Raw genomic sequence first — 14,962 nt, forward strand, 5'->3', positions numbered from 1 at the left:
GCACCTAGCATCTAATAGATGCACCATATATGGAAGCTGACACACTCTCATTTTTGATAAATCCATGAATCTCCGGAGAATCACTCAGATGAGTGTGCTTAACAGTCACCTGAGGTTAAAGACATTTCTAGAGTAATTGCAGCCCTAGGTGTTTTCTGACCCCTAAACCTGGAAGAGTCTGTGGGACTAGAAACTATGGTGTGTCCCCATCTCCCCTATGGCATGTGGCAGCATAGTGGATTTCAAATCTATTGACGCCATTCTTCAAATTTTAATGGACTCTCAATATACAACACAAATAAAACTGAGGTAATTGTGACTGAGACAGAGACTAGAGGCCCTGAGACCTCTCTATCCCTACCTCCAGAAAGCCCTAGGGTTACCACCAGAGAAATGACATTGTGGAGAATCAGAACTAGAGTATGCTTTCAGTTCTTCCCCTACCTGGCTTTATGACTTTAGTCATGTTCTACTACCTCTCCGCACTCTGATTATTTCACCTTTAAAACCATGGGGCTGGATGAGATGATCTGTAAGGACCCTCTAGATCTGACATGCCAAGATTCTTAGAAAAATAGAATGCAGTGGCAGAGCTCCCTACCATAGAATCTTCTCTTTAGCAATGGCTCTGCCCACACCTGAGACACCCTGTTCTCTTGGCTCACTCAACCAGTTGTCAGACTCACCATGATATGGTATTTCCACTGCGGGAGGCTGCAACTGCCCCAGGACCTCAAAGGGCCAGATGGAAGCCTCTTCCTGGGGCACAGGCTCAGGTGCTATGCTCCAGGCCAACACCGCTGGGTCCTCTTCCCACTGCTCTGTGGCCAGGGCACCCACTGGGAGGGCAGAACAGTCTGCATACTGGGGGTCCGACTGCATGGGGATAGCTGCCCACATGGAGCCCTCCACCCCCTCCACCTCCAGCAGTGGCTCCTCTCCTAGCATCTCAGGGAAAGGCTCGTCCAGGTTCTCTGCAGCCCGAAGGTCACTCAGCTGCCTGCTGGACCACCTGTCCTCTGAAGCAGCATTCTCTTCTCCAGGATTATCCATCAGAAGTGCCAGGCTGCTCTGGGCTAGTCCTTTATCTATAAGGGGCCCCTCACTTGCAGTTGAGAGCACCTGGCTCAACCCTTCTTCTCGCCACTGCTGCAGCAGGCCCTCACATTCCTCCTGGTCAGGGCCCCGAGGGGCCATGGCAAAGTCGCCCTCTACCTGGGGGGATGAGCTGTTCGCCAGAAGGACATTTTTTCGACATGTGAAGAAAGCATCTAGGAGGAAAGCCAAAATACCAGGTTATAAGACTGTCATCCAACCCACACTATTCTCCCAGCTAAAACATAAGCCCAATAAAAGCAAGACCCATATCCACCTTGCTCATCATTGTACCATCACTGAGCCTGCCCACCTTAATGCCTGATCATCATCATCATCATCAGGGCAAAGTATTCACTATGTGCCAGGCACTGTTCTTTACAAGTGTTGACTAATTTATATGGCAGGGATCTGATAAATATTCAGTGCATGAAAGAACAGCTGTCTCACATAATCTAGAACACAGATGGGCACATATACCCACACTCCTTTTACATGACTTAGTTAAGACTACCATTAACAAACTCTTTGGTTCTAAGAATCACATTACATTGCAACCAGCAACTGACTGTTAATCAGAACTGTGGGTTATGATCTAGCACCAAAATTAATAAAACTGACCTTGAACAATGCCCCTAGTCAGATGAAGTTACTCTTGACTGTAAAATGGGGACAAGAGGCCAGGCGTGGTGGCTCCCAGCACTTTGGGAGGCAGAGACAGAGGCAGCAGGATCACTTGAGGCCAGGAGTTAGAGACCAGCCTGGGCAACATAACGAAACTTCATCTCTACAAAAAATTAAAAATTAGCCAAGTACGGTGGCACATGCCCATAGTCCTAGCTACTTGGGAGGCTGAAATGAGAGGATTGCTTGAGCCCAGGTTGACGCTGCAGCGAGCTATGACTGCCCTTCTGCACTCCCGCCTGGGAGACAAAGTGAGACCTCATCTCAAAAAAAAAAAAAAAAAAAAGAAAAGAAAAAAATACATTTTAAATTTAAAAAAATAGAGACAAGTTTGAACTAGATAATCTCTGAGCTTTTCTAGCTGTATAAATTCCCTAATCTATTAATGTATTCCAAAAGAAAAAGTCCTAAAGTAGACAGTCTCAAAAATCTATACAATTTACATCTTAGCAAGGGCCCTTAAGCCTTTTCTCAAAGCTACTTATTGTAATAAAATCTTCACAAACTTCATTATCTGCTTTCCCATTCCACAACACATCAGAGGCTATAAATTACAAGGTGCCAACAATCGACAGTAAGAGACAGCTGACATCTCTCTGATACTGCAGCCACCAATGACAGCCAACAGGCAAGAAAGAACGTGGGAAAAACTCTAAAATTAGAGCCCCCAAACTCTGAGCACAGTATTTTGGTGAGAGCAAACAACTCCTACACTCACACACTCAACCATTTATTTACAGCACAGGACGAGTAACATGCACGATGCTGGCCCTCAATCACTAGACTCATTTTATTGGCAATTTTTTTTTAAAGGGAAGAAACCTTAAAAGTGGCTCAAATATTGAAAGACGGTTCAAATATCTTGTTTGGGGTCTATGTATATTTATGTCCTTCTAAACAATGGTTTTAACCACGGTGATTTTGCCCTCGGAAGACATTTAGCAACGTTCAGAGACACTGTGGTTGTCACAACTGCAGCATTGCTACTGGCATCTAGTGGTTAGAGGACAGAGACGCTGCTGAACTTCCAACAATTCACGGGACAGACCCACAACAAATGATCCGGTCCAAAACGTCAACAGTGCTGAGATTGAGAAACCCTGCTCTAAACCTATGTATGGGCTGGGTCGTTGAGCTTTAGCCTCAAGGACTTCCTGATTATCTGCCCCTTGAAATATCCTCTGTGTATACCAGATGGCAGAGGTTCTTTGGTTCATATGCACGAAGTTACTAGCTTTCAATTTTGGTAGATGTCTTTTGGTGGTGGTGGTGGTGGATTTTCAGCAGCAGAATGATTTTGTTTTTTAAAAATCTTATCTGGAAACCAAATATGCCAAGTAAATATAAGTGGGACTACTGTAATGTCTAGGTGGGGGGGGCCCTCCTCTGAGATCCCTAGAACTCTACTGGTCTGGAAACCTCTGGACTAGTATACTGTATCACTAAGGCATTAGAAGAGCTCCAGGAAAAACAGCAACATAGTTAAAAGAATATGTTTAGTTCTCTGAAAACAATTACTTCTGTGGAGTTTCCCACATTCCTCAGAAATATGGACACACAAGACATTCCTGAATTCACTGAGTGCCTACTATATACCAAGCAATGTGTTAACACCAGAGATACAGCGAACAAAATGGACGTGGCCCTGCGCTCCTGAAGTTTGCATTCTAATGGCAGATACACAGTAAAATTTAAAATATTTCTATATGAAATATATATTATCAATGACACACACATTGCGTACCAATTGTGTAAAGTTCCACAAAGGAAAACCACAGAATATACAATTGGAGCCCTCATTCCTAAGTACTTCTTGATCCTGTCCCATAAATGCGAGTTCCATGGGATCTCAGAAACTGATGGTCGCATAAAACCCTCCGTAATTTCAAAGCCCAGAAATAGAGAATGCAGACAAATTATGAAACAATAACGAAATAAACACCCCCTCTTTGAGGTATCGACTGGGCATCGCCCCCACCCCAGCACATCTCCCTCTAAACCGCCGGGAGTGGGGGCAGGAATGCTCCAAAGCTGAGATCTAAATGTGTCTCTGATTGAACGTCCGTTTTTCAACCAAAGACACCGGTGAGCGAGAGCTGCCAGGTGGCAGTGAAAGGCGAGTATGAAGTTAACCTGGGGAAGATCGGTGCGTCCAGTACTTCGGCCATAAACCTCCCAGAGCCGACCCGCCTCGCCCGCCGAGAATTTGGGCACTCGCCTAGGTCCGAGCTACTACCCCTTCCCGACCCCCCGGGGTGCTGACTTGGCCGACCCCACAATTTCTCTGCACCCCCAGGGCCAGGAAAGGGCCCTGCCCGTCCACAGCTCCTCTCCACCTTAACCGCGGCCGGACGCCATCTGACAACAGGCGGGAGGAGGGGCCGCCCACGAGGGACGTCGGCCAGGTCCAGGCCTCGTGGGGTCAGGAGGGGCCCGCGGGGCAGGGGCTCAGGACCGCCTCCCTACACCTCGGCACTGCCCGGGGCACGGTAGTCGTGAGGCCCGGCCAACCGCACGCCGCCCCAGGCCCGCGGAGCCCCGCAGAGGCGGGCCCTGGCCGGGCTCCTGTCTGTCGGTACGCCTGGCCGGTACCTGAGAGGGCGCGGAAGAGGCGCGTGGCCGGCAGCAGCAGGTAACACAAGCACGACGCGATCATGGCCGGCCGCCCGCGCCCGCCTCCGCTCCTCACTGCAGCCAGCAGGTCCTCCCTCAGCTCGGCCCCGCCCCCGGCCCGGTCCGGCCCACGTGGTGCCGCCGCCGCGCTTCAACAACAACTTTATTGGGAGCGCAGGTCTACGGGTGCGCACGCAGGAAGTGGGAGGAGCCGGTTCCCATGGCAACTAGCCTCCCCTAGCACCCGGCTGCCACCCAGGCGTCCCGAATTAAAATTGAGCGCCTCACTGGAGGCCCCATAGTGTTATTCAAAGGCCACAGTTTATTCCCACTTCTGCAGCTGACTAGGTGTCCACCTTGTTACCACACTATAGCCTCTCCGCCCCTCAGTTTCCTCACCTGTAAAATGAAGAGCTGGACTTTCTCTGAGGCTCCACTTAACCTTGACTTCTAGCCCTTCTCGACCCAGAAAGGAAGCGAGTTATTCCCCCATTTCCCCCGTTTTCCTGCCTCTACTTCCCTGTCTCAGATTCTAGGTCACAAATTGAGTCCTACCTTGCTTCAGGAAGTAAGATTTTGTCTCCTTCCCTACTTTCTAAACGGGCCTTCTTTTCCCTAATCTAGAAAAACAGGGTTTCCCATTGGTAAGGAAGTCAAGAAAGAAAGGAGAGAGGACAAAGAGAGGAGAGAGAGAAGGGAGAGAGGAGAGAGACAGAAGAGAGAAACTTCCACAAGGCCAGGGACCAGTTCTGGCTGGTTGTTTGCTCACCTTGAGGTATCTCTAATACAATCCAAGCACCTATTGTAACCAAGTACCCAGCTTGAAAGTTATATTCTTGTTATATTCTTTTATTTCTTTATTTTTGTTCAGTTAACCACTAGGCACCCCCCGACACCCCAGCACCCCCCATACACACTGTTAGCATATCTAATTGTATGTTTGCTTAAAAGTTCCAGAGACTAAATCTTGAAACAATATAGGCATCTGTGGAAATCTCCACCAGGAGATTGCTTCAAGGCTACAGTTAATTTATAACTCAGCCCAGCCCGAGATAATGCCAGCCCATTCACCAGATGGGCAGTAACTCAAGACAAGTCATCAGAACTCGTCATGAAGACCTGCACTGCCTCACCCCTTGCATACCCTCCATGCCAAAACTTCTTAAAGCCTCGCATTTTGCTTGGAAATGTGAAGCAGCTCCATTAAAGCAAAAGCCTGGATCGTTTTTCCCCACTGCTAGCTTTGGTTTATAATAAAGTCAGTCTCCTTCTACCATACCACGACCTTGCTCGTTGGTTTTGCAAGCGGCCGAATCTGCATTCGCTAGCACTACTAGCCACCACATAAGCCTTTACTGACTGGTTGAACAAAGCATATGTCACTAAATGAAGGCCAGTTCTGCCATCACTTCTGTGCCACCTGCGACCTCTTTGAGTCTCTCTTCCCCAGTCCCCCTCCCCCAATCTTCTACCCCAAACAGGCTCTGAAGGAGGGACTGGACAATGCACCCAGTTTCAGTACCCAGTGTCTGAGTTGCACGATTTCCAGTTTGTGGCTGGAGCCTTGGTTGTTCAGGGAAGACTTCTGGGGAGTCACCAGATCCTGGACCAGCTGGGTACATCATAACACTGAAAGGCTAATAGGAGGAAGAAGGAGAGAGTTAGTATTGTGGCCTTCCCACTACTTACCCTTAGTTCTAGAGGTGGCAATGTCTGCCTGCCTTCAGGCAACAGCACTTATCCCTTTGTTTGAGATGAAACAGAGGCCCAGCAATCTGAAGGTTGGGAAGCTGCTTAGAAATTAGTGCACAAATGGTGGATCTACCAAAGGCGCTCCCGAGGTCAGGCCCCCTCCTTTGATGTAGCTTAAGTAAAACCCTCCTTGTACCCTCCTTCCATTTTGTACCATGAGTTATCCAGAAGTCCAAGTTCCAAATCAGATCCTAATCAAGGGTAATGGTTCCCTTATCTCCACTGGGAAAATGCTTTCAAAATACAAATTTCTAGGCCCTACTCCCAGAGTTCTGATTTAGCAGCCCTGGAATGAGGCCCTTAAACACTTACTTATTCCAATGCACGGTTTGGGAACCTCTGCTAAAGGATCCAGTCTCAACTGGGCTGTTCAGTGCACACGTGTGGGCACAATGTGTCAGCCCAACTGATCTATGTTCTTTCAGAGGCTTTTTCTGCGGCCAGTTAAGTGAGGCTTCCCTCTTTTTGTTTCCTGGTCCATAATCAGCCGTGTTGGAAGGTGTAGGGTGATATGAGGATCACAAGCTTTGGAGTTAGACCACCTGAGTTGAAATCCTGACTCTGCCACTTTTTACCTGTGGAATCTCTCAGGTTGCCTAAGCTCTTGGGGCCTCAGTTTCCTCATTGTGCCTGACCCAGCATAAACTCTCAATGTTTACTATTGCATTTTTGGATTTGGGCAGAAAAGCAGCTCCAGACGTGGCTGATGTAGGATCTTCTTCCACAATTTCTGGCTAAAATAGAGCTCCTGCCCTCCAAATTGTAATGAGTATTACTAAGCAAGCCAATAACTACAGGTTCCAGGGAGACTTGGCCGAAGGAGTGGAGCCTTAGGCTTCCCCAGTCAGAGGAAAATTACAAGTGCAATCTGCACAGTCTCCAGCCTCATTATTTCAGAAATATCCCAAGAAGAGAGACGATTCCCTCAATTCATTCCAGCTGTGCTAACAATGAAGACAAGTATGAGCACCGGCATCCATCACTACCATGGTTTCCAGGGTGCAGAACCTATGTAATGGAGCAAGTGGGAGGTTTTGCAATACTTTGAGAGACTTAAGATGCTCTCTTAAAGGGACATTTCCAGTCTATAAGAAATTTAAGCCCTTGAGGGCTAAAATTTTACTTATGACAACAAATATATGTGGAATTCCAACAGAGTGGCTGCATTTATTAACTTATTGGTTGAACATGTGCAAATATTGGGGCGGCATAGTGCTTTCTTCAGGATCACAGAGGCTACCGACCAACGCCTGGGACAGTGCTGCCCAAAAGAAATATATTGTGAACCACACATGCAATTTAAAATTTTCTAGTAGCCTCATGTAAAAAGTAAAAATAAATCAATTGATAAAGCAAGTGAAATTAATATAATAATATTTTATTTTACCCCATAGATCCAAAAATTTTGTATTTTAACTTGTAATCAATAGTTCAAGATGAGATATTTTATGTTCTTTTTTTGTACGAAGTCTTCAAAATCCAGTGTGTATTTTACTTGGACATCACATCTGAATTTGGACTAGCCGTATTTCAGGTTCTGAATACTGCAAGGAGCTAATAGCTACCGTACTGAACATGGGCTGTTCTGGAGAGTGCAAACAGCTTCTCAGATAGGATAGGCTGAAAAGATTTGCTCATCTTCAACTCTTATGACAACCTGAGGCCTCTACACTCCTAGTAATCTGCCTTCTCTGAGCCTGATGTTTTCTTTGGGAATCTCAAGATTTATGACTAGGCATTCCCAGAATGTGCCAGATTAGTCTGAATTAATGCATTCATTTGCTCACTTATTCACTGATTCGTGCATCCATGTGTTCATTAGAGATTTATCAGGCAGTCATCAAGGTTTACCCCAACCTCACCCTTGACTTTTCTTGACCTCATGCCCACTCCCCGACTCCTTGAAACTTCAGCCCTGGACTCACAGTCTTCTTCCCTACCTCTAGTCCTCCTGTCACCAGTGTGGATGAGCCATCCTAACCCCTGGAAGCTCATTGCCATGACCTCCTCAATGACCTTCATTTCCATGTGCTTCAGACACTCCCTTCCCTGGCTGCACCTTGGATATGTCATTACTGGGCACTGTTTCTCCTCTGAAATCATAAATTCACACACCCACTCTGATGGCATGGCTTTTTCATGGCTTTCTGCCTCTCCCACTTCTACTTCATCTTTTCTTTTAACTCCATCAAACCCTTGATTTCTCTAGTCTGTCCTTCTCAAGCTTTCCCTCAGTCATCATTTCTTTCCCTATCCAACATGGAATTCCCATGACCCCTCTTTCAAATCACTCTTCCCAATATCGTCAACTCTCCTGCCCACTGTTCTTAGATTATATCTGCATGGGTCAGTAAAACTATTCTTCTTGGCTCTTACATCTGGGCTGCTGAGCAACAATGAATAAAATTACCAACCCCAAAGATTGAGGCCATTAGTGTGCTAGTCTCCAACCTCTCTTCTGCTCGCAACCCTCCCCAGCAATTCTATGCTCTTTAATTAGCTTTCTCTCCCATTCTCACAATGATCATTCTTCTCAAACTTTCTGCCCTATTGCCTCCCTTCTTGCTCTTAGGAGATTATCTCCCCATCAACTTTAGAGAAAAAAATAGAGCCACCAAGTGTAAATTCTCTACTCCCTGTTGCCACAACAATGCATTGACCAGCATCTCTAACCACCTTTTCCTCTTCTCCCAACACAGCAGTTGGCACTTCCACCATGCTCCGGACCCCCTCCCCCTTCCTCTGAGATGATGTTCCTTCTACTAACCCTCTCCTTTCCTTCACTGACCCCTTGTCATCAACATTTAAGCATGCTCAAATCACTCCTGTCAAGAAGCCCTCCTTCAGTGCCAGGTCCCCTCCAGCTAGCCCCTGCGTTCCCACCTCTCACAGCCAATCTTCTTGCAAGAGTTGTCTGCAGCTGCTGTCTACAATTCCTCACTCTTATTCATGCTCATTCCACTGAGATATAGCTTCCACCACCATTACACCACCAAAACTCCCTCCTCACTGTTCCTGATGCTTTCCTTGTTGAGGATAGTAGGGTCCTGCAGAAAGAACACGCCCTAGGCATTATTATTTCTTGAATATTCTGTAATTTTGCATAACTTCCCCCTTCTTGTAAGATTCTCTTCCCTTGGTTTCTGTGACATTCTTGTTTTCCGCTTGTCTTGGTGGATGTCCTATCCTTGTGTCCTTCACTTCTGTTCCTCTCACCACCACCCTTTTCCTGATGAGGTTCCTAGGATTTCTCCTTTGGCCTCTCCCCTCCTCTTACTCCACTGCCCCTTCTTGAGAAAGTCTCACCACTCCAATGGCTTCAAATACCATCCATATGCTGACAACTCACACATCTACATTTTTAACCCAAATCCTTTTCCTGGGTCACAGACCCATAAATCTTTTTGCCTGTGGACCTCTCCCAGTGGGCACTCCAGCGGCAACTCAAAGACTCAACCCAGCCAAAGCTGTACTCATCACCTCCCCGCCACCATCCTCCAAAAGACCCCTGCCCCAGCTCCTTTGTTCTCTCCTTTAGGAGTGGCACAGCCATGTACTGAGCTATCCTGGCCCCCGCTTTTTTCTTCTCTGCTTTCTCTTATATATCTGATTGATTCCCAGATCCTTGTGGTTTGGCCTTCTTTGTATTTATTCAATGGGTCCACTTCCTCCAGCCACTCCTGACTAGTGTTGATCCTCCCCTACCTCGATCCATTTTCCACACTGTAGCCAGAGCAATCTTTCCACTGTGTGAATCGTATCAGGTCACTGCTCCCTAAGACCTTTTACTGCAAACTCCCACTGTCCTCAAAATGTCAGCCAAGCTCCTTGGATTAACTGTACAGTCAATGCACCTCCCACCCCTAACTGCTTTCAGACCCACCTCTCAGTACCATGATGGCTTACCTCACAAACCAGTAGTTCAAAAGCAGAACAGTTTAATCAGAGGGTACAGCACATGCTGGTTATGTGGTTTCTGAAATACTAGCCCCACAACAAAATTGAAAAGATACAAATTCAGCTGATTTTCAACAGTGGTCAAAAGACAATTAAATGGCAAAAGAATAGTCTTTTCAATAAATGGCGATGGAACAATTGAACATCCACCTGTGAAACAAATGAATCTCAACCTATAACTTCACACCTTATACAAAAACTAGCTCAAAATGGGTCACAGGAAAAGTTCTGGAAATAGATGGGGGTGATGGTTGCACAACATTGTGCATATACTTAAACTCACTGAATTGTACACTTTAAAATGTTAAATTTAATGGTTAAAATGGCAAATTTTATCATGCATATTTCACCACAATAAAAAAATTAAATGGATCATAAACCTAAATGCAAAAGCCAAAACTATAAAACTTCTAGAACAAAACAGGAGAAAATCCGCATGACCTTGGGATAGGCAAATAATTTTTAGATATGACACCAAAAATGTGATCCATAATAGGAAAAAAAACATAATATTTGTATAATTTTGACAAAATTTGGCTTTATTAAAATTAAAACTTTTACTCTGTGAAAGACATTGTTAAGCGAATGAGAAGACAAGCCACAGACTGAGAGAAAACATTTGCAAATCCCATTTCTGACAAAAGACTTATTTCCAGAATATATCAAGAATTTGCCAAACTCAGCAATAAAAAAATAAACAACCCAACTTAAAACGAGCAAAAGGGCCAGGCGCAGTGGCTCACACCTGTAATCCCAGCACTTTAGGAGGCTGAGGCGGGCAGACCACCTGAGGTCGGGAGTTCGAGACCAGCCTGACCAACATGGAGAAACCCCATCTCTACTAAAAATACAAAATTAGCCAGGCGTGGTGGTGCATGCCTGTAATCCCAGCTACTCAGGAGGCTGAGGCAGGAGAATTGCTTGAACCCAGGAGGTGGAGGTTGTGGTGAGCCAAGATCACACCATTGCACTCTAGCCTGGGCAACAAGAGCGAAATTCCATCTCAAAAAAAATAGTAAATAAAATGAAATGAGCAAAAGATCTGAACAAAGAACAAAGGAAATATATAAATGGCAAATAAGCATGCGAAAGGATGCTCAACATCATTAATCATTGGGGAAATGCAAATTAAAACCATCATGAAATACCACTACACACTTACTAGAATGGAAGAACAAAACCAAAAACTGGAAATGGTAAATATTGGCAAGGATGTGGAGCAACTGATGCTGTCATACATTCCTGGTGGGAATTCAAAATGGGCATACACGTTTGGGCACAGTGGTTCACTCCTATAATCCCAGCACTTTGGGAGGCTGAAGCGGGTGGATCACCTGAGGTCAGGAGTTCAAGACCAGCCTGGCCAACATGGTGAAACCCTGTCTCTACTAAAAATACAAAAATTAGCCAGGCATGGTGGCACACACCTGTAATCCCAGCTACTCAGGAGGCTAAGGCAGGAGAATCGCCTGAATCCGGGAGGCGGAGGTTGCAGTGAACCAAGATTGCACTACTGCACTCTAGCCTAGGCGACAGAGCAAGACTCTGTCTCAAAAAAAAAAAAAAGAAAAGAAAAAAAGAAAAGGAAAGAAATGAGTCCACAGCAATCCCACTCCTAAGTATTTACTCAAGAGAGAAGAAAGCTCATGTTCACACAAAAACCTGCACATGAATGTTGATAGCCATTTTATTCATAATCACCAAAAAAGTGGAAAATATGAAGATGTCTTTCAGCAGGTGAATGCATAAGCAAAGTGTGGTACATCTCTGTAACAGACTATTACTCTGCCATAAAAAGGAACTCTGCAGCAACATGGATGACTCTTAAATGCATTTTGTTAAATGAAAGAAACTAGTTCAAAAAACTACACATTGTATGGCCTCATTAATATAATTTAGGAAAGGCAAAACTATTAGGATAGAAAAGAGAAGGCTGGTTTCCAGCAGACAGGGAGGGACGAGGGGTAAAGGAGGCAGCATGAGAGGCTGTTGAGGGTGATGGAACTCTTTTGAATTGGACTGTGGTGGTGGATATATGACTTCATGGATTTGTCAAAACATGTAGAACTGTACACCACAAAGAATGAATTCTGCCATATATCAGCCACAATAAAATCAACCAGGATATGTGGGGAAAGATGAAATGCAGACTCTGACAAATGAATCTAACTGTATTACAAGTGAATTAAATAACCCACTGAAGGGGGTAGGAAGAAAGAGTTGACCTAAATAACTGGGGAAAAAAGTATTTTGACTGGCTACCATAAGGATAAACAACCACAACTTATATACTGACACCATGCTCTAGTTAGTAAATTTGTTTCTAGGACTATGGCTTAGTAATTCCGAAACTAATTATGTATATATATTAGAGATGAACAAATAAGCAGATATACGGTAGAAAACAAGAGCCAGGTTTCTGGCCAGGAGAAAGAAATGACAAATATGAAAAAGGAGAAGGCATGAATGAGTCATGTAGTGCTAGGCTGGGGATCGAGGCATCATTATAGATGGTTTTTGTTCAATGTACATATATAGATAGACTGGTATGGAAATAAATATATATGTATGTTATGGGTGGGTTAGTTTACATGCACACACACACATTTCCTAGCTCTATTCACCAAAAAGTCTAGAAGTAGTGATACCCACATGGTGATGAATGCACAGGCTCCCAGATCTAGGTTTCCAAATATAATTCTCCTTGGAGAGATAACTTCTTCCTTTTTTTTTTTTTTTTTGAGACAAAGTCTCACTGTCACCCAGGCTAGAGTGCCATGGAAAGATCTCTGCTCATTGCAACCTCCACCTCCTGGGTTCAACTGATTCTTGTGCTTCAGCCTCTTGAGTAGCTGGGACTACAGGCACGTGCCACCACAACTAGCTAAGATAGGGTTTTGCCATGTTGGCCAGGCTGGTCTCGAACTCCTGACCTCAGGTGATCCTCCCGCCTCAGCCTTCCAAAGTTCTGGGATTACAGGCATGCGCCACTGCGCCTGCTCAGAAAAGTAATTTCTGTGACTCCAGAGAGTGAGGAAGGGCTCAAAAAAAGGGGGAGGAGGATGTCAAAAGGGAGCAGGAGCCCACCTGAAGGAACTCTCAATGGCCAAAGTTGGAACTTGAACAGTAAAATAAATGATAGTATTGTATTGTAACCCAAGGAATAAAATAAACCTGAGTCCCTATAGATACAAACAACTGAATAAACAAGTGGCAGAGAGGGACAACTCCTATAGAAAAATTCCAGTTGATAAATGCAAAAGGATTGCGAATACAGAAAATCACCATGAGAACACCACAGTAATTGTTGAGGCACGATCCATTAATAGATGCTAACATTAGTGGGCAAAAATTTAAGCAGAAAGAGGATATTTGCAGAGTCTTGAAGTATCTAAGTCTGTATTCTGTAAAAAAGGAAAAATAGCAACTTTACTGTAGCAAAAGCTGGCAGATACCACCTTGACCAAGTGATCAATATAATACATCTTGACATCACGTACTGCTGACACACACCAAGAAGGGTACATCAACTATGTGGCACCCTTCCCAATAATCATGACAAAAACATCAGCCAAACCAAAACTGGGGACATTCTAAATATCTGACCAGTACTCTTTGAAAGTGTCAAGGTCATGAAAGACAAAGAAAGACTAAGGAAATGTCACAGGTTGGAGGAGATCAACAGAGCCACAATAACGAATGTAATATGGCATCCTGGCACCAAAAAAGGACATTAATGGGAAAACTAGTAAAATCCAAATATAGTCTGTAGTTTAATTAATAGCATTGTACTGATACTAACTTAGTTTTGATCATTTTTCCATGGTTATAGATGTTAACATAAGGTGAAGCTGAGTGAAGAGTAAATGGGAACTCTGTTATATTTGTAATTCTGTTATCTAAAATTATTTCAAAATAAAAAGATTAATTTTAAAAAATGTGCCTGGGGTCGGGCATGGTGGCTCACACCTGTAACCCCAGCACTTTGGGAGGCTGAGGCGGGCATATCACCTGAGGTTGGGAGTTCGAGACCAGCCTGACCAACATGAAGAAACCCCATCTCTACTAAAAATACAAAACTAGCCAGATGTGGTGGTGCATGCTGGTAATCCCAGCTACACAGGAGGCTGAGGCAGGAGAATCGCTTGAACCCGGGAGGCAGAGGTTGCGGTGAGCCAAGATCGTGCCATTGCACTCCAGCATGGGCAATAAAACGAAAGTCTGTCTCAAAAAAAAAATAAAAAGTGGCTGGGCACAGTGGCTTACGCCTGTAATCCTAGCACTTTGGAAGGTTGAGGCTGGCGGATCACTTGACCAGCCTGGCCAATATGGTGAAACCCTGTCTCTACTAAAAATATGAAAAATTAGCCAGACGTGGTGGTATGCGCCTGTAATCCCAGCTACTTGGGAGGCTGAGGCAGGATAATTGCTTGAACTTAGGAGGCAGAGGTTGCAGTGAGCCAAGATCATGCCATTGCACTCCAGCCTGGGCAACAGACAGAGCAAGACTCCATCTCAAAAAAAAAAAAAAAAAAAAAAAGGATACCCTTTAATAATACAGAAATTTTCAAAAATAATAACTTATAAAAAGAGTTTACAGGTATTACATTTCAGGGTTTTTAAAAAATACACATTTTTGGCCGGGTGTGGTGGCTCACACCTGTAATCCCAGCACTTTGGGAGGCCGAGGCAGGCAGATTACGAGGTCCGGAGATTGACACCATCCTGGCTAACACAGTGAAACCCTGTCTCTACTAAAAATACAAAAAATTAGCTGGGCGTGGTAGCGCATGCCTGTAGTCCCAGCTACTTAGGAGGCTGAGGCAGGAGAATGGCATGAACCCGGGAGGCGGAGCTTGCA

The 14,962-nt window shown here is 44.9% G+C and overlaps 1 protein-coding gene across 6 annotated transcripts in view; it reads right to left on the reverse strand.

Moving 5' to 3' along the window:
• Positions 1-14,962, reverse strand: part of ANGEL1 (angel homolog 1) — a 39,030-nt gene that overhangs the window by 22,304 nt on the left and 1,764 nt on the right. For 2 of the 6 annotated variants that reach the window (XM_063596344.1, XM_034937903.3), the window contains exons 1-2: positions 4,372-4,538; positions 687-1,271 (exon numbers count right to left, since the gene is read on the reverse strand). In XM_063596344.1, coding sequence (XP_063452414.1) covers positions 687-1,271; positions 4,372-4,435 — 649 coding nt within the window. In that variant the 5' untranslated portion in view covers positions 4,436-4,538. Of the gene's footprint in view, positions 1-686; positions 1,272-1,716; positions 1,883-4,371; positions 4,541-5,914; positions 6,030-14,962 lie in introns of those variants that run through there. The other 4 variants (XM_055097310.1, XM_063596343.1, XM_034937899.2 and 1 more) reach the window with 4 other exon arrangements.

Source organism: Pan paniscus, chromosome 15, assembly GCF_029289425.2.
Source record: "Pan paniscus chromosome 15, NHGRI_mPanPan1-v2.0_pri, whole genome shotgun sequence".
In the NCBI taxonomy this organism is placed as follows: Eukaryota; Metazoa; Chordata; class Mammalia; order Primates; family Hominidae; genus Pan; species Pan paniscus.